Genomic DNA, 24154 nt, shown 5'->3' with positions numbered 1-24154 from the left:
AATCCACGTCGCTGGATAACAACCCACCAAATGTGAATAGAGAAGAGTAAAAGCTGTCGAAAACAGTCGATCAATTTTGGAAATGACTGAAAGTATTCTTTGATAAATATGTGGCTTCAGTAATTTAAACAAATGTGTTGCATCAGAACATAATTCACTTGTCTACTAAAATGTAATCCTCTTTGCAGTTTTGTTGCAAACAAATGTAATTTCAAAAGACAAGGTTATAAAAATAAAAAAAACAAATAGCTTAATAAAAAAACTTAGCACAGTGATTAAGAGATAAGACCAATAACATCTAAATTGTAAATGCATCTAATTGTCTACATTTTCACAAAATGCTCCTTTAGAAAACAATTCTATAAAATAACATACCAAAAGGTTCTCATATGTCCAAAACCTGTTCTCAGTTTCCTAAAATGTCTTCACTTTTTAAATTGCTCTCCACATAAAGCTGATGAAATAATAAAGCAATATGCCTCAATTTACAGAACAACCTGGTGGAAAGATTTGACTTATTGGGGTTGTAACTGGTTGAGGTGCACATTAAATTTAATGTTTCAAAGTAATCTAATTACAACCAGATTTCATCAATAGCATGAGGATGTGTTGACCTTTGAGGTGCAAATACCTTGATACTAAACATGTCTCTAAAATGTTACCGGACAACGTATTTTTCTCAACCTAAAAATCAAAGTACAGTACGTGATCATGCAGTACAACATCCAGTTGTATGATTACAGGCTTAATCTCGTATTTTATAGTTGCGTTTAGGCCGTTACAGCCGCTGGTTAAGGTCAAAGGAAGCTCAAGAGCTGGTTTAATAAAGCAAAATAGAAATTAAATATTTGAAGTATTTGTTTGGAATATTTGTTTAGGAACATCATTTTTAGCAGATGGGGTTAACTCAATCTATGGACATTCTCCACATTTCCCACTCCACAGAAAGAAATCCATTGTGAATTGGGCTTTAAACTGCATGTGACATTGTCTTGTGGACTTATTTATATTGATTTAATTGCTTTTTAAGATGCAACAAAAAAGCAGGAAACTCTGGTAAAAGGTTGATTAAAATTAGAATCTAATTGTACTGTCACTGTTGAGCACAATGAGTGCTTTTCATTATAACCTGTAAATGTCATCGAGTTAAAGATAAAACTGAACAAACTCTGCAATCAACACAATAAAAGACCTTAAAATAACCTCAGTTGTAATGAGATGGGTTTTTTTAAGTATTCTCTCTCAAACAATTATAACCCATCTAGTTTTGTAGTTGCATTTCATGGCATTGTTCAGTGTTTCTTTGTGTTATGACTTTCCAAATGTCAGAAATATTATCAGGCTGTGCCCTCTGGTTTTCAGGTTACTAGTGGTTCAAAAGGAACATTTATAAACAGAGGGTGTTATTTAAAACTGCTGTAATCTTACAATACTCTATTGTGCAAATCTGGGTTAAAAGTCTATTTTAAGACTGTTTAACACTATAGCTGGACTATGAAGATATATGTTAAGAATGGAAATGAACATTAATAAAATAGTAACCTACATATAATTAGATGTTACAGCAGTAGAAATGCAACGTTATCGTTTGCACGATAACTTTGCACCAAAGATCATGGTTTAAATCTAATATCTGTGACGTATGTGATGATGTTTTGTCCACTTAACCTCTTTCAAAATGTACATTTCCAACGTTTAGAAAAGAGAAGTAAACTATGTGAAATAATAATAACTGCAACATTTTACTTGTATTTACTGTAGCCAGCAGTTACAATTGTAAATCGGGACATAAACTCACAAATGGAATAAGAATGGGTCGGCTGCAAGAGATCAAACAAGCACTACAACAAAATCCGCGATATTAATACATCATATAATAAACGCAACCCAGATTTTCATGATAAAAGGTTGTAAAATAAGCAGCTTTAAGATGAGATAAGAACACATTTTACAAACAGACAAGACAATCTGGGATTCAGTGAGACAGCGAGAAACTTAAATAAAAGGTCAAAATGAACGTGACGTAACTTAAAACTCATCATTACAATAGTCTGAGTAAGTGTATACAGAGCTCATCTGCTGTAGTACAATAAGGTAAAGCACAAATAGTGTCTGCTGATCGGAGTAATTGTTAGAGCAACGTTTGACGTCAAAGCTCCAGTCGTGGGAAATGAAAATGACACAGTCGATCTGCACAATATAAGGTGGAGAAACAACAGTCTCTGTCATTTGTGGCCCAACACATCAGCTGATCCTGAAATAAGTAAGTCAACTTTGAATGTTTTATAAAAATTACAAATATTATATTGATGATGACAATATTTGTCATTCCAAGGTGTGTGATCAGATATGTCAAATTTTTGCAGGCAATGTTTTTATAATCTAGTATATAATAAAAAATATAAATAGTATAAAATATTGTAAATATGAAAAAGCAAAAAAGATTGCTTGACCGACTAATTTCAAGAAGTGGCAATAATTTCTACAATTACAAGAATTATACACTATGTGCATAATTTTACTTTTTGGCTATTATATGCTTTGAATTTAATTAGGTAACAGGGGTTTTCATGCTGCCTTCTTGTACCGATATGTCTTAAAATAGATTTTAATCTTGCTAGAAGTTCTTACCTGCTTAAGGAAATTGAAAAGCACAATAGAATAAAAATGTTAACTTCAGGAGCTGAATATCTGGCTCTGGCATTAAAGACATTAGCACTAATATAACATAGCAATTATAAATGGAGCAATTGAAACAGAAAAAATGAAAAGATTTGCATAATTTCATGTACCCACACTAGATATTTGTAAGGAGGAACAGTCAGAATCAAATAATGCAAAGATACACTTCTTTCTTAAAGCACAACCTATGAAAGCATTTTTTGATATCTTTGTGTTTTGACAGGTCTATATCTCCAGGTTAATCATCATCATCACCATGAAGGTGATCTGTGTGTTCCTCTCACTCTGCACCTTTCTGACATTAAGCCTAGCCGTCCCACTCAACACCACTTACCCGTGGGGCCAGTGTGAGGATGACAGACAGAATTGCTCCAAATTAATTGGAGCCTTCTGCCCACAGTGTGACTCCAAAGGCAATTTCCTCCCGAAGCAGTGCTGGGCATCAACCGGGTACTGCTGGTGTGTTAACATCTTCAGTGGAAATGAGATACCAAACACACGGATACGTCCAGGAACTAAACTTAACTGTGGTGAGTGATAATGTGTGTCCTATTTTATTATGTTTATTCTATTGTGACTGAACTGAAATAGTTGTGTATCTACATAGTAATTGCAGTTATTAAATTACTAGCTGGGCAGAATTACTCGCAGTTCAGTCAAATATGTAAAATTAATTTTTTTACAGAGAAGCGCTGCCCTGATGGCTGGAAAAACTATGGAGACAAGTGTTTCATCTTCATTGACACTCCGAAAAGATGGACGGAAGCTGAGGTGAGGACCAATGGAACGACAAAGAGTAAAGCGTTACCCAGTCATGTTGCAATGAATTCAACTCTTTCTCCTCGTGTTCCCTCCAGGTTTATTGCCGCTTTGATGGGGCCAACCTGGCGTCAATCCACAGTGAAGAGGAGAATTACTTCATCACATCTTTGACAAGAGGAGACACCCACAACTTCCCGCAAAGCTGGCTCGGTGGTTTTGATGTTATAGAAGTATGAGCACTTTGCAATTGAGTTCATATTATTAGTTTTTGTTTTTTGGCAACATTCCCCTAAATTTGGTAAACAAATAAAAAGAGCTAAACAGTAACTTTGACTACTTTATTACTACTAGTAAACATAAGACAACAGAATATTTGAACTCGAAAATATATGTCTACAGTATTAAAAAACATTATAATTGGATGCTACAACAAAAGCTCAGTGCATGTAAAATATAAATATTATTGGCTCTAATCAATAGGTTAATTATTTGCATAAAATCAAATGAAGCTTTACAATGTGTATATGTATATAAATTTTTTTATGAATGTGTGTGTCTGTCTATACACAGCCTGGATTTTGGTTGTGGAGTGATGGTTCTGAGTTCTCCTATAAAAACTGGCATAACAACGAACCATACGATGACAACGATGATGAGGAAGAAGAGGATGACAAAGATGAGAAAAATGAAGATGATGAGAAAGACGATGACAGTAAAGAGGAAGATGATAGTGATGAAAAACATAAGAAACACTACAAACATAAGAAACACAGTGATGAGGATGATGATGAGGATGATGATGACAGTGATGAAAAACAAGAGAAACACTACAAACACAAAAAACACAGTGATGATGATGATGATGATGATGAAGAAGATGATGACAGTGATGAAAAACACAAGAAACACTACAAACACAAGAAACACAGTGATGATGATGATAATGAAGATGATGATGATGATGAAGACAGTGATGAAAAACACAAGAAACACTACAAACACAAGAAACACAATGAGCATGATGATGATGATGATGATGACAGTGATGAAGAACACAAGAAACACAGTGATGATGATGATGATGAAGACAGTGATGAAAAACATAAGAAACACTACAAACACAAGAAACACAATGAGGATGATGATGATGATGATGATGACAGTGACGAAAAACACAAGAAACACAGTGATGATGATGAGGACGATGATGAAGATGATGAGGATGATGATGACAGTGACGAAAAACACAAGAAACACTACAAACATAAGAAACACAGTGATGAGGATGACGATGATGAGGATAGTGACGAAAAACACAAGAAACACAGTGATGATGATGATGAGGAAGATGATGATGATGATGACGACAATGAGGATGAGGATGACAAGAAAAAGAAAGACAAGAATTGTTTGAGGATCAACTATGATTGTAAGAAACGTCTCACACACACACACACACACACACACACACAAGCACACAGTTTATTTTTATCCCGTGAGTTCAGTGTCACCACAGCGGATCATTGTCCACATGTTGATTTGGCACAGTTTTTACACAGGACATCCTTCCTGACACAACCCTCCCCAATTTCTACCGGGCTTTGACCGGCACTGCACAGCTGGGGAGGGGAATGGGCTGTTAGGGGTTCAGTGTCCTGCTCAGAGACAGTTCGACATATAGCAACATATAGACTTCGGACACAGTCGACTAAACGGACCTGTGTTTTTGGGCTTCTGGTGGACTTGAGGTGGATGAGGCCTTAAAGAGACAGGAGCTAAAATAAAACTCTTTCACACAGAACTGAAGATTGAAAATATAAACCCCAAATTACGCATAACAACCTCTGTTTAAATGTCGTTAGCCTAAAACCTGTGGAGCGTATGAGGCAATCAGACTAACGACAGTGGAAATGATCTTTGTTTTTACAGCTTGAAATCCTGAAAGTCAACTTCCTTTGTATGTCTTTTATCTTGTAGATGACTTGAAGTGGTTTTACACCTCCTGCACCGACTCTCTTCCTTTCATTTGTGCCAAAAAGGCAGATGATGACAACTGATGAGTTCCTCCGCCGTCCATGTTGTACCCGATAGCTGGAGTGAAGCTTTCTCACAGAAATATTTCCCGTTTTCCTTGTTTTTCAGATCATTAGAAATTATGCACATAGCTTTTAGATGTTAGTGTCGTATCTACCCAGATACTGTTGAGTTCTCTCTACTGATATCACTGTAAGCCTGTTATTCTGTGCCAAACAGTCTAAAATCATCTGGGTGAGCATACGATCTCCTTTGTCATCAAATGAGCACACTGCATCAATTATAATTATGATTGTACATATCAATAAATGTGTTACAAAAAGAATAAAAAATATTTGCACCTAACTGTGACATACTGAAGGTTTTTTTGTGCATAAGGAAAATCAGAAGATAATCAATATATTACGCTTTGCTCACTAACACACACAAAAAGATCCAGTTTCACTTTTAGCAGTTAGTTTGTGTGATCTCAGAATTTGGGCTCCAGGCTGACGGACAGAAAGGCACCTGCTGTAATTTTCCATAAACCCACCCACTCAGTCGCAGCCACAAAGATCATCACATATGGCAATTAGTCATGTGCTCTTCTGAGTGAAAGCCTGAATCCTCTCTTCAAAGTTAGCAACAAGGCCAACAAATACTCTGAACAAGCTGGATTGGGTCAAAAGTTGAATGGTTTCATACAAAAAAAACTTCTTTGCAAAATGTCGTTTTTAAATGAGACAGCAAGTCTGACTTTTTCAAATGTTGTTTACTGTTATCTGTTCCTAGATACATCAGAGCAGTTATCATGTAATAGAAATTCCGTATAAATATGTTTTTCACATGTTTTCTTAACTTAAAACCCTCTGTGTTTAAATACTGTGCATCGAAAGTATTCACAATACTTTACTTTTTCCACATTTTGTTATGTTACAGCCTTATTCCAAAGTGAATTAAATCCAATATTTTCCTCAATTTTCTACAAACAATACCCCATACTGACAATGTGAAAGAAGTTTGTTTAAAATCTTTTCAAATTTATTAAATTAAAAAAACTATAGTATTAGTATAATAATAGTCTTCCCCTCCTTTGCCATGACAATCAAACTTGAGCTCTGGTGCAACCTGTTTCCACTGATCATCCTTGAGATGTTTCTACAACTTGATTGGAGTCCACTCGTGGGAAATTTGAATGGACATGAAAAAAGAAACGGAAAAGCCTACACCTGTCTATATCAGGTCACAAGGTTAACAATGCATGTCAGAGCACAAACCAAGCCATGAAGTCCAAGTCTCTGGATCAGGAGGAAGGGTACAGAAACATTTCTGCAGAACTGAAGGTCCCAATAAGCACAGTGGTCTCCATCATCTGTAAATGGAAGAAGTTCGGAACCACAAGGACCACGAGGACTTTGGAACCAGAGCGTCCGCCCGGCCAAACTGAGCGATTGAGAGAGGAGAACCTTAGTCATGTAGATGAACAAAAACCAAATGGTCATCCATGGTCTCCAGCATTTCTCTGTGGAGACAGGAGAGCCTTCCAGAAAAACCATAATCTCTGCAGACTAGTCAGGATCAAAGGAAAGACGAATACAGCAATGTACAGACACAATATCCTTGATAAAAACCTGTTCCAGTCCGCTCTGGACCTTAGACCGGGTGACGGTTCATCTTTCAACAGCTACAACGACCCTAAGGACAAACATCTTTCAAGTTGTCAATATGGGGTATTGTTTGTAGAATTTCAAGGAAAATAATGAATTTCAGCCATTTTCGAGTAACATAACAAAATTTGGAAAAGGTTAAGCAATCGGAAAACTTTCAGGATGCACTGTAATTAAAAAACAATCTTGTTTAAATCCCTTGGGAATATTTAACCCTATTTCATTCCACTGCTATGAACCTTCTGCAACCCATCAATAATACACTGTATTGTTGTAGATGTGTCTCTCCCCTCTCACCCTGCACCCCCCCCCCCCTCCCGTCTGTGAGGATTTCAACAGAGGAGGTGGCCGACAACACCACTTAGAAAATGAACAATGCAGTTTTTTTCATCCCTCCTGAGGGGGATCCACAGCTGTTCAAACCATAACTCATGTGACTCTAACAAGACACATGAAAGCCAGGTGGGCTCTTGTACCTTATGCATCATGCCCCATCAGATTTCATATTTTATGTTACGTTAGACACAAACCAGGCCAGACCTTATTTTATAACTATATTCATGAAATCAGCTTTAGTCTGAATTCACAAGAGCAGTTATTTTCACATTTCTGTCTTTGTAAGATGCAGACAGGAAACCTAAGGGAGATAGAGTGTGTATGACGTGCAACAAAGGTCCTAAACCTGATTCAAACCCCCGTGACCTTGTCTTCACCATGAAGACTTGGACTAGGAAAACACACATAGGCAAAACCCAAGCCATTGGTGCATATGGAAGAAAGGAACAACGACAAGCAAGGGGAGAGACAGGGCAGCAAGAAACTACAGAAAGACAAAAGGAATAGTCTGATACAAAGGTCCCGATAAAAATCCATTGGTGCAATAATGAGCAGTATAGGGAACAAGCTACTTTCTGAGGTTTTTAAATACTATGTGCTGAAGGATATAATATCCAGCCAGTCTTTGGTGTTAACTTACAAAACATTAACCCAGATTTGCACAATAAACTATTATCAAATAGGATAAGATGAGATTTGATGTATCGCATCGTGTGTTTTACAGGTTTCCTTTAAACTAAGGTTACAAAGAAGCTGAAAATCAAAAGCTGCAAACAAACAACGGAATCTGGGAAAGTGAGACACAGCAAGACGCTGTGAACCCTCAGACGAAAGACAGATAAAAAAGCAAAGTAACCCAAAACTCACCATCATTATAATAGACTGAGCCACTGTGTATGCAGTGGCTTATCTGGAGTTATGGAGTAGATGAATATGATAAAATAAAATGTACGGTACTGATCAGAGTCATTGTCAGTGTAACATCTGACCTCAAATCCAGGGTGTAGTCGTGGGAAATGAAAGAATGACACAGCAAAAGTCTCGACGATCTGCAGAATAAAAGGCGGAGAAGCAGCAGAGTTTGCCACACGTGGCTCAAGAGACCAACTGATCCTGAAAACAAGTGAGTCCACTTAGATTTTTCTTAATGGAAGTTAATGAGAATGATTTAACTGTTGTACTACAGGACTTATGAATGGAACAATATTTCAGATATTCTGAACACGATTGATATTTGTAAACATCAAACAGATATTTTGAGAATATATATATTTATTCAAGCAAATGTTTAGAGCTTCGTAAACATTATTCACTTTGAGTGTTTGATCATTAGCCCTGTCAGTCTTCATTTATGTGAAAATTATTCGTTATGTGTAAGCAAAATAAAAAACACAAGTGTTAAATTGATCACTCTCACATGAGCATAATAGAGAAGAATCTGCAATTTCATATAACTCTAAGCACAAAGAGGAATTATCGACACAAAGAAATTCATTTTACTTTAGTGTCTTTATGCAGTAGCTCATTTTAATTAGATTAGTTATTTTTGGATAGTTTATTCTACAATATTGTATCACATTTTCCCTGAAGACTCTTTGTGTGCAAAGCTTTAAATCAGCCAAGTAACACTAACAGCTTGTTTGCATAGTTATGTAGAAATCCAATCATGTTCTTACCAAGTTCTAAAAATGTGTGTTCTCATGTTCCCACGTGTTTATGAAATTTCCTGAAAGTAACAAACGTTTGCCGAATGACATACAAATGACAAGCAGTTTAGACGTCCATATTTTCAGGGAATACAAAATGTGTCAAACACTTGTTGTCTTCCTTGGTTTTTTGATCGGCCCAACAGCCTCATCATCATCACCATGAAGACACTGAGTGTGTTACTCACACTCTGCACCATTCTGACCCTGAGCCAAGCTGTCCCACTCAACTCCACCGTCCTCAAGTTTGGGGGACTCTGCCAATACAAGAGGCAGCAATGTTACAGCTTTTATTTAACGTTCTGCCCAGAGTGCGACATCAATGGCAATTTCCTCCCACAGCAGTGCTCGTGGACTGATCTTGATCATCGACATTCCGGGGAATGCTGGTGTGTCGATGTCATCACCGGAGAGAAGATACCAAACACAAACACACCCCCGGGGACCTTGTCTGCTCACTGTGGTGAGTGATGTCACATGTTTACACTTTTTTTTTTTTGTAGCGTTCAAGCATTGTGCTAAATGTGAAATTGAAAATTCCTGTATTTTACTGTCATGTGACATTGGTCTCCACATAGTGCTGACTTTAGTGCATCACATAAATTATCAGCTCATCCATAATTGAATGAATGATTAATCAAATGATGCTTTCTGTTTAATGATAAACTCCACAGCCGTGTTTGGATGTCAGTAAAATATAGAGAATATATTTTTTTGTAGACAACTCATGGCCCTGCCCTAAAGGATGGTTCAACTTTGGAGAAAGGTGTTACACCTTCATCAACACCCCGAAGAAGTGGCTTGAAGCTGAGGTGAGGACAGACACAAGGGCAAGATATTAAATAAGATATTTGATATATTAGCTTTTAAAAGCTGGATTTGATCAAATTTGGGATTATTTATATGTGAAATTTTACACTGAACTCTCTCTTTTACACCTACTTTATTCATTTTCATCCAGATCAAATTTCACGGTCTTCATTCAAAATGCAAAATTTGGTATGTGTCTTTAAATGGCAAACCACTTAAGGTACACTAATAGTAGGTTGGACTTTAAATGCCAGGACTTCACATTGTATGTAAACATACATGTACGACACAGAATACACAGATAAGGAATGAAGAGGGAACAAGTAATAAAAGCATAAATGAATAACAATTATACCAATCAACTGTTTCTCCAGTGCTGAGTTGATTGTATGTTTTTAATCTGTAATCACCTGCATGAACCTTTAGTTACTCTGAATTGACTCACTTGATAATACTGTGCCAAAAAATTTGATTTAGTGTATCCTAAATTACAGAATCATTGACTTCAACACTATGATTCTGTGCTTCATGCCAGTAAATTACTGTGACTATAGCATTTAATTTTACTCTACTCGGGTGTTACTTAATTTTACTATTAATTTTACTGTGACATGGAATACAGTCACTACTGGATAATTGTTGGAAGTAAGTTACCGTAAATTGGACACCAAAGATCTAATGGAGTGCATTATTGTAAAGTGAGTCACAAAATCACCAGCTTAGCTCAGTGCGACTGCTGAAACTCAATGTAAGTCTCAGTTGAAGTTTTGCGTCCATTTTGCATGGTGGCTGTGTATTTCAAGAGAGATTTCAAACAGGGTACTCCTGTTCTTGGTGGTACACGTCACAGCCACCGTATAGAGAAGGGACACATAAAGTGACAAGAACCTAATGGGATGTACTCACAAAGTTTCCACCTTTTGTTTTGAGATGGGCTGTAAAAAAAAAAAAAAGACCCATTCCTTTAAGCCATGTTAAGCCCTGCACAGTGATGACTTGTCTTTTGATACAGTCACACTTAGATCTGATTACAATGCTGCAAAATGGCCAAAAATGGAAAGGGTGACTGTAAATGAATAAATAAATAAAACTTATTCTAACAATTTCTTTTCTTTTTCCCTACAGATTTACTGCCAGTTTGATGACGCCAACTTGGCATCAGTCCACAGCGAAGAGGAGAACCGCTTCATCATGTCTTTGACAAGAGGGGACACCCAAACCTTCCCACAAACCTGGCTGGGTGGCTTCGATGTCATACACGTATGAAAATATTTAGCTACTATTATTTAAGACTTTACATTTCCAGAGTGATTAAACGTCTATATTACTTTCATGTTATTACTTCCCTACACACCTAAATTAATACGTGAAATTTTCATTTATGGATTCATACATGGTTGAAAAAACATTTTCTACAACTGACCTACACACTTGACAATATTAGGTAATATAAAAAAATGAAAAGGGAAAATTTGGCTGGAATTAAAATACATAAATATATATTTCAAATTAAAAACTTCTGTATGCAGTACATTTAACAATGTGTGTGTCTATCTGTTGATAGCCTGGATATTGGATATGGAGTGATGGTACAATATTTAACTATAAAAACTGGTATGACCGCCAACCCTATGGAAAAGACAACAATGACAAGGACCACGAAAGCCACCACGAGGATGACGACCACGACCATCACCACTATGAAAACCACCACGAGGATGACGACCACGACGATCACCACTATGAAAGCCATCATGAGGATGATGATCACCACAACCACGAAAGCCACCACGAGGATGACGAACACGACAATCACCACCATGAAAACCACCACGAGGATGACGACCACCACGATCACCACTATGAAAGCCATCATGAGGATGATGATCACCACAACCACGACAGCCACCACGAGGATGATGACAAGGACGATCACCACGAAAAGCACCATGAAGATGATGACGACCACTACAATCAACACCACAACTACGACAACCACCATGAGGATGATGACAAGGACGATCACCACGAAAAGCACTATGAGGATGATGATGACCACTACAATCAACACCACAACTACGACAACCACCATGAGGATGATGACAAGGACGATCACCACGAAAAGCACAATGAGGATGATGACGACCACTACAATCACCACCACGACAACCAGCATGAGGATGACAATGACCATGATCATAACAGCTACCATGATGATGATGACAACCATAAAGATGAGAAAAAGAACTGTCTGCGGATCAATTATGATTGTAAGAAACAATGCACAATCATGCGCACACACACTCTTCCATAAATACATTTGCTATATAATTTGACCTCTTTTTATGTAATTCTTTTAACCCTAGTGAATCCTATCACCGTGCTGAAAAATATTTTTGGATTGGGTTTTACTAATATTTTCTATAAATGTAGTCTACATTTTTTTTAATTGAAGACATACATATTCTCTGTGGCCGGGACAAGGGCTGGAGAAATCACACCAACCAATGAGGACTCATTGATGTATTTACACTAAAAACATATATATGAATATTCAATTCAATTCAATTCAACTTTATTTATATAGCGCCAATTTACAACAAAGTCATCTCAAGGCACTTTACAGAATAAAGTCCAGACTACACAAGTATGTATAAGCAACCCAACAAATCCCCCTTGAGCAAGCCCTAGGCAACAGTGGAGAGGAAAAACTCCCTTTAATGGGAGAAACCTCCAGCAGAACCAGGCTCAGGGTGGGCGGCCATCTGCCTTGACCGGTTGGGGTGAGTGGAAAGTGGAGAAAGAAAAGAAAAGAGCAACGAAAAGCAACAACGAAAAGCAACAACAAAACAACAAAAAAGCAACAACAAAACAACAAAAAGCAACAACAAAAAGCAACAACAAAACAACAAGAAAAGCAACAACAAAACAACAAAAAAGCAACAACAAAGCATCGTGCAGGTTGTAGGATATAGAATTAATGGTATACAGTAGTGACAAGTAAATGTATAGAGAAAAGCTAGTTCAGGTTGAGTGAGCAGTTTAACTATAAGCTTTATCAAAAAGGAAGGTTTTAAGCCTAGTCTTAAAAGTAGAGAGGGTGTCTGCTCCCCGAATTTGGATTGGAAGCTGGTTCCACAGGAGAGGAGCTTGATAGCTAAAGGCTCTGCCTCCCATTCTACTTTTGCAAACTCTGGGAACCACAAGTAGGCCTGTATTTTGGGATCGAAGTGGTCTAATCGGGCGATACAGAACTATGAGATCTTTTAAATATGATGGAGCTTGACCATTAAGAGCTTTGTATGTAAGGAGGAGGGTTTTGAACTCTATTCTAGATTTTATGGGAAGCCAATGAAGAGAAGCTAGTGAAGGTGAAATATGATCTCTCTTTCCTAATCCAGTCAGCACTCTTGCTGCAGCATTTTGGATTAATTGAAGGCTTTTTAGAGAGTTATTAGGACACCCCAGAAGTAGGGAATTACAGTAGTCCAACCTAGAAGTAACAAATGCATGGACCAGTTTTTCGGCATCACTTTGAGACAGGATGCTTCTAATTTTAGCAATGTTCCGTAGGTGGAAGAAGGCTGTTCTAGAGATTTGTCTTATATGTGACGTAAATGCCAAATCCTGGTCAAAAATAACTCCAAGGTTCCTCACCGCAGTACTGGAGGCCAAAGTTATGTCATCTAAAGTAACTATATTGTTAGACAGCATATTTCTCATGTTTTTAGGCCCAAAGAGGATGATTTCAGTTTTGTCTGAATTTAGAAGTAGGAAATTGTAGGACATCCAGGTCTTTATGTCTTTTAGACATGCTTCAAGTTTGACTAATTGGTTAGTATCTTCTGGTTTCACAGATAAATAGAGCTGGGTATCATCTGCATAGCAGTGGAAGTTTATGGAATGTTTCCTAATAATTTTGCCTAAAGGTGACATGTACAGATTAAAAAGTATTGGTCCTAACACAGAGCCCTGTGGAACTCCATAGCTAACTTTGGTGCATAAAGAAGAGTCATCATTAACATGAACAAGTTGGAATCTGTCTGACAGATAAGATTTAAACCAATGTAATGTGGTTCCTTTAATCCCAAATCTATGTTCTAGTCTCTGTAATAAAATGTTGTGGTCAATGGTGTCAAATGCGGCACTAAGGTCTAGTAAGACGAGTACGGACACAAGTCCATTATCTGAAGCGAGGAGAAGATCATTGGAGACTTTTACTAGTGCTGTTTCTGTACTGTGATGAACTCTAAATCCTGACTGAAAGTCTTCATACAAATTATTCCTGTAAAGGTGATCACATAATTTTTTTGCAACTACTTTTTCCAGGATTTTAGAAATAAACGGGAGATTTGATATTGGTCTATAGTTGGCTAAATCACCTGGATCAAGACAGGGTTTTTTAAGTAATGGTTTGATTACAGCAACTTTATAAGCCTTTGGTACATAGCCAGTTTCTAAAGATAAGTTAATCAAATCTAATATGAATGTGTCTATTAAAGGTAGAACATCTTTAAGCAATTTGGTTGGAACAGGGTCTAAAAGACATGTTGTTAGTTTTGAGGAGGCGATAGTTGAACTTAGCTCAGTGAGATCTATGGGTGAAAAACAGTCTAAGATGGATTGGGGCCTTATTGAGGATTCTAGAGCTGTTGTACATGAAGATCTATCTGTAATATTTGTAGGGAGGATCTGGTGAACCTTTTCCCTAATGGCTGCAATTTTATCAGTAAAGAAAGTCATAAAGTCATTGCTGCTCAAAGTTAAGGGTATACTAGGCTCAACAGAACTATGGCTCTTAGTCAGCCTGGCTACAGTGCTGAACAGAAACCGGGGGTTGTTCTTGTTTTCCTCTATTAGTGCGGAATAATATGCTGTTCTGGCATCACGGAGAGCTTTTTTGTACACTTTTAAACTGTTTTTCCAGGCTAACCGGGATTCTTCTAAATTAGTGGAACGCCACTTCCTCTCTAATTTTCGTGACGCCTGCTTTAAGCTGTGCATTTGTGAATTGTACCATGGAGGTCGCCTCCTCTGATTCACTGCCTTCTTTTTCAGAGGGGCAACTGTATCTAGTATCATACGCAATGAGGCTGCAGAATCGTCAACTAAGTAATCAATTTGTACAGGAGTAAGATGGCTACTCACCATAGCATTGACACATGGTGGTGAAAAAGATGAAGAAATAATTTCTTTAAATGTATTCACAGCATTTTCAGATAAACATCTGCTGTAGTGGAATTTTTTCCTAACTGCTGTATAGTCCGTTATTGTAAATTCAAATGTTATTAGAAAATGGTCAGACAAAAGAGAGTTATGAGGAAATACTATTAAATTATCAGTTTCAATGCCATATGTAAGTACAAGGTCTAATGTGTGACTAAAACAGTGAGTGGGTTTATTTACATTTTGGGAAAAACCAATTGAATCTAGTAATGAATTAAACGCAGTGCTCAGGCAGTTACTGTCAGCATCTACATGAATGTTAAAGTCACCCACTATAATGACTTTATCTGTACTAAGCACTAAATCAGATAGAAAATCAGAAAATTCAATCAAAAACTCTGAATAAGGGACTGGAGGACGGTACACGATAACAAATAATAGTGGTTTTTGAGTTTTCCAGTTTGCGTGTGAAAGGCTAAGAGTAAGACTCTCAAATGAGTTATAACTATGTTTAGGTCTAGGAATTATTGATAAGCTAGAGTGAAATATTGCTGCTACTCCTCCACCTCGGCCTGTGCATCTAGGAACATGATAATTAATATGACTTGGGGGGGTTGACTCATTTAAACTGACATATTCTTCCTGCTGCAACCAGGTTTCAGTGAGACAAAGTAAATCAATTTGATGATCATTTATTAAGTCATTTACTAACAGAGATTTAGAAGAGAGAGATCTAATATTTAATAATCCACATTTAATAGTTTTGGGTTTTGGTTCAGTATGAGCATTAGTCTTAACTTGTATTAGATTTTTATGATTAACTCCCCTTGTGTTCATTTTTGGTTTAAAAAGTTTAATTGGTCGTGGAGCAGACATAGTCTCTATAGGGCAAATAGCAGTGTGGTTAAGATCATAACATTCAGCAAAATAATAATATTCCCTGTGTGAAAAATTAGAGTCCATAACTCTATGGAGTCCATAACAGCTACATATATATGTTTTTTTTTTTTTTTAAGTATTGGTTTCCTTAATTCATTCTTACAACTGAAGGTCATTCTTACAAAAATCAAGTCCACAACAAACACCGTAAAGTACCATAAAGAGGGCACAAGAGGGGTCTCACAGTCTGAATATTAGGCTCGAGTACCTTTTCTAAAACCTGAACAGGACATGATAGAACAAACTACAGTAAACATTTTCTTTTTATTTACAGCTTGAAATCCACAAAGTCATGTTGATGTCTGTGTTTTATTCTTCAGATGACTTGAAGTGGTTCTACACCTCCTGCGATGACTCTCTCCCTTTCGTTTGTTCCAAGAGGGCAGAAGCTAACATCTGACAAGTTCTTTGGTTACACGTTCTGTACCCAACAGCTGGAGTGATGCTGCTGCTTGAAAAGTTTTCCAATGCTATTAGATATTAGACGCTGCTGTTAGTGGATAAAAATACGCCTACCCAGATGTGCTTAAAGTTCTTTCTAACTGCAAAGATGAAGCCATCTGATGAATTTCTGAGGGCTTCTAAATTCGGTGCCAAGCCATCTGGGTCAGCATTTGATCTTGTTTTGTACAACAAGCATGTCACAAGGATGTAATTATATGACTAACATTAACATAACATAACATAACTAACATAAACATCAATAAAAACAAGTGCACCAAACTATAATTTGTAAGGTTTTGTTTCACAAAGTAAGGAATCTTTGGGTTTTCTATATTTGTGAGAAAAGTGACAATTTTCACTCTGTATGTCACCACAACAGATGTTAAACAATCACGATGTGCTTACAGCGTAGAATGTCAGCTTGTATTTAAAGGTTGGGGTAATATAAGCCTCGGATAATCCAACTGACCATCCAATTCCATTACTGAAGGCGACAGCACCAAGAATCCGCCAGAAGTGAAGACAGATTCCAATAAAGGCCTTGCATGAGGGAAGAAACCCAACGTCTGGAAATGACTATAAGTTCCTGCCCCTACGAAGTCTTTGATTGTAGAAAATTAGAGAAAAACAACTTGCAACTATTAAATCTGAGAATTTAAGTTATGTTGCAGTGTTAGTTGTTAAAATATTTTAAGCCCCTAAAACTGGGGGAAATGGTTTTAATTCATGCACAATTCATTCTGTATTTTTGTATGAGGCAGCCATAAAGTATGTGGCACCAATAGAATTAGAATCAGATTTATTGGCCAAGTATGCGAACACATACAAGCAATTTCCTTCGTTCATTGGTTACAGTCATGTAACCAATGTATTAATGGAGTAACAATACAGACAATATGAAAATGGTAAATAACATGAAAGGGGGGAAAAAAGAACTACAGACACATAAGAATGGCCTAAAGAAGGCAGACCCAGGTATGCTGTGTGTGTCAGTTCCAACATAATTACATGTATATTTAAAGTATGAGTACAGCTGTTGATGAGTTTGATGGCCTGAGGAAAGTCTGGTGATTTTAGGAGAAAGAGCTCTGCAGCGCCTGCCAGAGGGGAGAAGCTGAAAGAGGTTGTGTCCAGCATGAGAGGGGTCAATAGTTTCTTTTTCTTTTCTAGTTTCTTTTATTACTCCCTGATTCTTGATGTGTACAATTACTGGAGAGTGACCAGGGGAGCACCAATGATTCTTTCTGCAGGTCTCACACCCTAAGGTTATACTGGTTTTCCGTATCCTCGACATTATTGCTGGATATTATTTTCCCATTCTTACCTGCGGCTCTCCGTTGGTGAGGAAGCTGGTGATCCACGGACAGATGAAGGGGGATACAAAGAGCAGATTCTGATACATTCTAAGATGCAGACAGGAAACATAAGGGAGATAGAGTGTGTATGACATGCAACAAAGGTCCTATACCTGATTCAAACCCCCATGACCTCATTTCCACCATGAAGACTTGGACTACGAGCAAACTAATAGGCAAAACCCAAGCCATTCATGACGGAAGAAAGGGAACAACGACAAACAACGGAAGAGACAGGGCAGCAAGAGAAAGAGATAAGAGATATATGGATAATAGTCTGATACAAAGAATACAAAAATCCATTGGTACAATAATGAGCACTATAGGGAATAAGGTACTTTCTTAGGTTTTTAGATACTATGTGCTGAAGGATATAATATCCAGCCAGTCTTTGGTGTTAACTTCCAAAACATTAACCCAGATTTGCACAATAAACTATTATCAAATAGGATAAAATGAGCTTTGATGTATCGCATCCTGTGTTTTACAAGTTTCTTTTAAACTAAGGTTACAAAGAAGCTGAAAATCAAAAGCTGCAAACAAACAACGGAATCTGGGAAGGTGAGACACAGCAAGACGCTGTGAACCCTCAGACGAAAGGCCGATAAAAAAGCAAAGTAACCCAAAACTCACCATCATTATAATAGACTGAGCCACTGTGTATGCAGTGGCTTATCTGGCGATATGGAGTAGATGAATATGATAAAATAAAATGTACGGTACTGATCAGAGTCATTGTCAGTGTAACATCTGACCTCAAATCCAGGGTGTAGTCGTGGGAAATGAAAGAATGACACAGCAAAAGCCTCAGCGATCTGCAGAATAAAAGGCGGCGAAGCAGCAGAGTTTGCCACACGTGGCTCAAGAGACCAACTGATCCTGAAAACAAGTGAGTCCACTTAGATTTTTCTTAATGGAAGTTAATGAGAATGATTTAACTGTAGTACTACAGGACTTATGAATGGAATAATACTTGTGTCAGTATTGTGAACATTATTCAAAATTATTCATATTTGCATAATTGCAAACAGAAAATATTTTAAAATATATATATAATAATGCAAGCAAATGTGTAGAGTTTTGTAAACTACTGACAGCTTGTTTGCATATATATGTAGAAATCAAATCCAGTTTCTACAGGAGAGTAGGGGTTTTTAATTTATTATGACCCAGGGAGGAACATTCTGATCAAAAACTGTTGTGAGCTGTGAGAAAAGGGGTTGAGATTAGTTTTGTTTTATTTTCTTACCTGTTAGAGCAACAAAAATTTTCCAAAAAGGATTTTTTATTGACAGAATCAATGACCTTTTTAATCAAGGAACGTTTTTTAGATGGCGGTCAGTAAACTAACGTCTGTATTTTGCATATCCGTGATGCTTTAGGGATCCATTCCAACATTACCACATCAGGCTACACAGGTTTAAATAAATAAATGAAATAATTGAAATTCGCATAATAAAATTATTTTATAAGTCATGGTGACGGAGCTCTTAATAATACTGTCAGACACCACCAGTCTTTAACAATAAGGCCAGTGGCTTTTTATTTTTGGTGTTATTACTCGACAAAGAGTCAAACTAATTTGTCATATAAAATTTGTCTACACACATAACAAAAGCGAATCCAAAAATTCTCTTTGCTTAAAACACTAATGAATAAGCTATTTTGGTTCAGAAACTATTTAAACCACAGCGGCTAAAATCCATTTCAGAGACTAATATCTCTTTGGCATTAGCCTGAGCACATTTAACTGTGTGTTGATAAACTGCTTTTATTAGTTTTAGTCTTTTCATGAGATTTCCTGACAGGAACAAACTGCCTTTGATGCTAAAGTTATGAGAAGCAGTCCTCAACGCTAATCGACATTTACACGTCCATATTTTCAGGAAATACAAAATTTGTCAAACACTTGTTGTCTTGGTTTTTTGACCGGCCCAACAGCCTCATCATCATCACCATGAAGACACTGAGTGTGTTTCTCACACTCTGCACCATTCTGAGCCTGAGCCAAGCTGTCCCACTCAACTCCACCGTCCTCAAGTTTGGGGGACTCTGTGAACACAAGAGGCAGCAATGTTACAGCTTTTATCTATCGTTCTGCCCAGAGTGTGACATCAATGGCAATTTCCTCCCACAGCAGTGCTCGTGGTCATGGTCGCACAGGCACTGCTGGTGTGTCGATGTCATCTCCGGAGAGAAGATACCAAACACAGACACACCCCTGGGGACCCCGTCTGCTCACTGTGGTGAGTGATCATGTCACATGTCGACACATTTTTTTTTTTTTTTGTAGCGGCCTGTGTTGGAATGGAACTACATTCAAGGGTTGTGCTAAATGTGAATTTTAAAGTTCTTGTATTTTACTTTAATGTGACATTGGTCTCCACACTGTTTATGTGGTGCGCTAAAATCAGCAGCATCAGCTGATTGAATGACTAATCAAATGATGCTTTCTGTTTAATGATAAACTCCACAGCCGTGTTTGGATGTCAGTAAAATATAGAGAATATATTTTTTGTAGACAACTCTTGGTACTGCCCTAAAGGATGGTTCAACTTTGGAGAAAGGTGTTACACCTTCATCAACACCACGAAGAAGTGGCTTGAAGCTGAGGTGAGGACAGACACAAGGGCAACATATTAAATAAGATATTTGTTTGTTTTAAAAGCTGATCTTGATCAAATTTTGGATTATTCATTTATGAAATTTTACACTGAACCATCTGTTTTACACCTACTACCCACCCAATTCATTTTTATCCAGATCATAAGTAGGACTGAATTTAAGGTCAAATTGCAAAGTCCTCATTCCATGCAAAATTATATTTAGGTGTTAAGCGTATTTAAGAGCCGATCAGAACGTTAAATGGTTTGTCACAAGCAAGTAGCATGTTGGACTTTACATTGTATTTCACATTGTATGGCGAAGCATACATTCAAATTATTAAAAACAGAAACACCTAAAAATTATCCCAGTCAATTGCTTCAACAACACTGAAGTATTTCTGCTACTTTAAATTGTAGCCTACATAAGCTTTTAGCAACAATTTCTTAATTAACCGCATGGGCTTTGTGATTGATAAAAAAATCGAAGACATTCCTTTCCACCCTCCCTCTGGTCAGCTGACAGCGTCGATCTTCACATTTTTTCTCACAGAAAATCCTTTAGCAAAGAGCTCCAGATAAACACTGTCCCTGCATAAGATTTACTGTATTTAGGTCCATTTTGAAAGCTGTTATTCACGGCCTGGCTTTTTTACGAATTTGTCATTTGTCAAACTCTGAGCACATGCAAATTTGCTTCCATGTCCAAACTCCAAACTCCACAAATGAAGAAGTAGATGTTACAGAAGTAGAAGGCAACTAACCACAACAAACCTTGTCACAAACTGCTAGACTGTACACCTACACTGGGACTAATTTCTGGAGAAGGAAGCATTGCACAATGTCTTTTGATTCAGCCATGTCAGACGTTGCACATTTGACTATGCAATGAATGTATTTTGGTGCATTAAGCTGAATTGACAATGAATCAAAATGTGCAAAAACAGAAAGGGACCGAATACTTTCCAATGTGACTGCACACCCATTGAGGTTTCAATAAATAAAACGTGCTAATACTTTCTTTCCATGTTCCCTACAGATTTACTGTCAGTTTGATGACGCCAACTTGGCGTCAGTCCACAGTGAAGAAGAGAATCGCTTCATCATGTCTTTGACAAGAGGGGACACCCACACCTTCCCACATACCTGGCTGGGTGGCTTCGATGTCATACAAGTACGAAAATATTTAGATGTTATGGGAAATTTCCAGGGTGATTAAATTCCAATTTGAGAAAAAATTTAATATTTAATATTTATATTTTAATACATTTCTAAATAAACACCTATATTATCAATTGTATTTTTAATTTAACATTTTGTACAACTGACCTATACACGTGACAATATTAGTGAATATAATATAGTAGAAAATGTGGCTGAAATTATAAATATATAAATAAATGAAACATGAAAGGTTTTTGTGTTCAGTATATTTTATAATGTGTGTGTCTTTCTGTTTAAAGTCTGGAATTTGGATATGGACTGACGGTACCACATTTAACTATAAAAACTGGTACGAGCAGCAACCCTATAGCAAGGATGACAACGACCACGACCTCGATCACGACAGCCACTATGGCAACGATGGTGACCACGATAGCCACCATGATTACAATGACGGCCATGACAGCTACCACCATGAGGATGACGATGATCACGACAGCCATCTTAATGCCGATGATGACCATGAAGATGAGGAAAAGAACTGTCTGCGGATCAATTATGAATGTAAGTAACAACACACAATTACACACACTTGCATAAAATTGGACCTAATTTATTTCATTATTTTAACTCAATTGAGTTAATTCCACATCGTCGGTCGTGTGTTGAATAAATACTTTTGGATAAGCTTTTACATTACTGTGCACAAATACTTTCTGTAAGTGTACTACACCGTTTTTTGACTCGAAGCATCAGACACATTCTCCGTGGCCGGGACTACAGCTGGAGAAATCCCACCAATCAGTGAGGACACCTTGGTGTTTGTTTACACTAAAAACATTTATATTAATATACAACAACTCATCTCTGCTGATAGATCAGTCTAAATGCTCTAAACTGCACCTGAACAGGACATGCTAGGACGAACTACAGTAAACATTTTCTTTTTATTTACAGCGTGAAATCCACATAGTCATTTTGATGTCTGTGTTTTATTCTTCAGATGACTTGAAGTGGTTCTACACCTCCTGTGCTGACTCTCTCCCTTTCGTTTGTTCCAAGAGGGCAGAAGCTAACATCTGACAAGTTCTTTGGTTACACGTTCTGTACCAACAGCTGGAGTGATGCTGCTGCTTGAAAAGTTTTTTAACGCTCTTAGATATTAGACGCCACTTTTAGAGGATAGGTTTATTCATCTGATGAGCCTTATTTGGTAGAATCAAGCATGCCACAAAGACTGTAATTATATCGAATATAAAGATCAATAACATCAATAAAAAGAAGTGCACCAAACTGTAATCTGTAAGGTTTTGTTTGATAAAGTGGAAAAGAAAAAGGAATCTTTGGCTTTGTATGTCACCACAACAGATTTTAAACAAACACGATGTGCTCACAGTGTAAAATGTCAGCTTAAATATAAAGGTTGGGGTAATATAAACCTGACCATGCAATTCCATTACTGAAGGCGACAGCATCAAGACCTGGCAAGAAGTGAACTAGGGATGGGCGTATCGATTCTCTAAAATCAATGATATTTTGGAGTTGATGCTTTTTTAAATTTCGGGCGAGAGAGAGAGAGAAAGAGAAGCGTGGTGTGGTGCTATCATTCACCCAAAGTAATGCAATCTGCTCCACTTGCAATGAAGTGGTGCCTTTTCCTTTACAGTCAAGAGGCTCTGCCTCTCTGAAATGTTATTGACCTATTGCCAATTAACCTAGTTAGTTGGCAAATTCTCCTCCATTTGTGTTTTTATTTGCAGCCATCATTTTTCCAGCCTCTTGTTCCAAGTTTTTTTGAGACATGTTGCTGCCATCAAATTTAAATTGAGCTAATATTTTCCAGAAAATAGTAAAATGTTGTTAAAATGTATGTTTTAAGGTGAATAAAATATTGGGTTGATGAGATTTTTAAATCATTGCATTCTGTTTTTAATTTAGGTTTTACACATCATCCCAACTTTTTTGTTTGGGGTTGTACATTAATTAAGTACGTGTGTGCTGTTCTCACTGTTTGTACCATTTTTTTTAATGTAATTTTTCTTTCTAACTTAACTTTACCCTGACGCCAAAGGACGTACCAAGCGGCACAATTTGACACCTTGTCAACATCTGTTGAATATTTTACGCCCCTAAAACTGGGGATCTATGAATGAAAATGTGTTTAATTCTTGCACTGGTCATTCAGACATAAAGTGTTTAACCAATAAAAGATAAATACATCAAGTTTTGGTTGCTGAGTGACTGAATAGCAACTTCATAACAGGAACAGAGTTTAATATTTGAGAAAGACAAGACAGCAATCAGCAAAGGTAAAGTCAAATAAGGTCTCAAGGCCTGAGTATAGTGGTCTATAAAAGTCCAATCCAAGCCCTTGGCCTTCTTTGTTAGAATTGTTTTAGAGACTGCTACTGATCCTCTGGGGACAACTAATTGACATTTCCTGAGACCTCTGGGGCTGAAACCATTAGGACATTCAGCCTTGATCTAGTTAGATATCTAAAACTGCT

At 37.2% G+C, this 24154-nt stretch overlaps 3 protein-coding genes across 3 annotated transcripts; all 3 read left to right on the top strand.

The window, feature by feature from the left end:
- The first annotated feature begins 2170 nt into the window (after nt 1–2170).
- Nucleotides 2171–5817, top strand: LOC137138365 (sarcoplasmic reticulum histidine-rich calcium-binding protein-like). The gene is made up of 6 exons (XM_067525487.1): nt 2171–2263; nt 2906–3212; nt 3368–3453; nt 3540–3674; nt 4015–4873; nt 5422–5817. Exons 2-6 carry the CDS (start codon nt 2939–2941, stop codon nt 5499–5501), a joined length of 1434 nt encoding a protein of 477 aa, XP_067381588.1. The 5' UTR covers nt 2171–2263; nt 2906–2938; the 3' UTR covers nt 5502–5817.
- A 2661-nt stretch (nt 5818–8478) lies between these two features.
- On the top strand, nt 8479–16797 carry LOC137137643 (uncharacterized). Its single transcript, XM_067524166.1, has 6 exons — nt 8479–8583; nt 9313–9629; nt 9887–9978; nt 11102–11236; nt 11541–12246; nt 16402–16797. The coding sequence occupies exons 2-6, from the start codon at nt 9329–9331 to the stop codon at nt 16479–16481; spliced, it is 1314 nt and encodes a 437-aa protein (XP_067380267.1). The 5' UTR covers nt 8479–8583; nt 9313–9328; the 3' UTR covers nt 16482–16797.
- Nucleotides 16798–18682: 1885 nt separating this feature from the next.
- On the top strand, nt 18683–23800 carry LOC137138385 (uncharacterized). The gene is made up of 6 exons (XM_067525520.1): nt 18683–18769; nt 19767–20126; nt 20402–20493; nt 21523–21657; nt 21947–22211; nt 22651–23800. The coding sequence occupies exons 2-6, from the start codon at nt 19838–19840 to the stop codon at nt 22728–22730; spliced, it is 861 nt and encodes a 286-aa protein (XP_067381621.1). The 5' UTR covers nt 18683–18769; nt 19767–19837; the 3' UTR covers nt 22731–23800.
- Nucleotides 23801–24154: the final 354 nt, after the last annotated feature.

Source organism: Channa argus, chromosome 12, assembly GCF_033026475.1.
Source record: "Channa argus isolate prfri chromosome 12, Channa argus male v1.0, whole genome shotgun sequence".
In the NCBI taxonomy this organism is placed as follows: domain Eukaryota; kingdom Metazoa; phylum Chordata; class Actinopteri; order Anabantiformes; family Channidae; genus Channa; species Channa argus.
This window is presented reverse-complemented; position numbering and strand designations above follow the sequence as displayed.

Excerpts from the sequence above, each read along its gene's own strand:
- LOC137138365 (XM_067525487.1), top strand. The coding sequence starts at position 2,939 with ATGAAGGTGATCTGTGTGTTCCTCTCACTCTGCACCTTTCTGACATTA. Across the intron at positions 3,675-4,014 it reads GTGGTTTTGATGTTATAGAA|CCTGGATTTTGGTTGTGGAG; the intron begins GTATGAGCACTT and ends GTCTATACACAG. Across the intron at positions 4,874-5,421 it reads TTTGAGGATCAACTATGATT|ATGACTTGAAGTGGTTTTAC; the intron begins GTAAGAAACGTC and ends TTTATCTTGTAG.
- LOC137138385 (XM_067525520.1), top strand. The coding sequence starts at position 19,838 with ATGAAGACACTGAGTGTGTTTCTCACACTCTGCACCATTCTGAGCCTG. Across the intron at positions 20,127-20,401 it reads GACCCCGTCTGCTCACTGTG|ACAACTCTTGGTACTGCCCT; the intron begins GTGAGTGATCAT and ends TATTTTTTGTAG. Across the intron at positions 21,658-21,946 it reads GTGGCTTCGATGTCATACAA|TCTGGAATTTGGATATGGAC; the intron begins GTACGAAAATAT and ends TTCTGTTTAAAG.
- LOC137137643 (XM_067524166.1), top strand. The coding sequence starts at position 9,329 with ATGAAGACACTGAGTGTGTTACTCACACTCTGCACCATTCTGACCCTG. Across the intron at positions 9,979-11,101 it reads AGAAGTGGCTTGAAGCTGAG|ATTTACTGCCAGTTTGATGA; the intron begins GTGAGGACAGAC and ends TTTTCCCTACAG. Across the intron at positions 12,247-16,401 it reads TCTGCGGATCAATTATGATT|ATGACTTGAAGTGGTTCTAC; the intron begins GTAAGAAACAAT and ends TTTATTCTTCAG.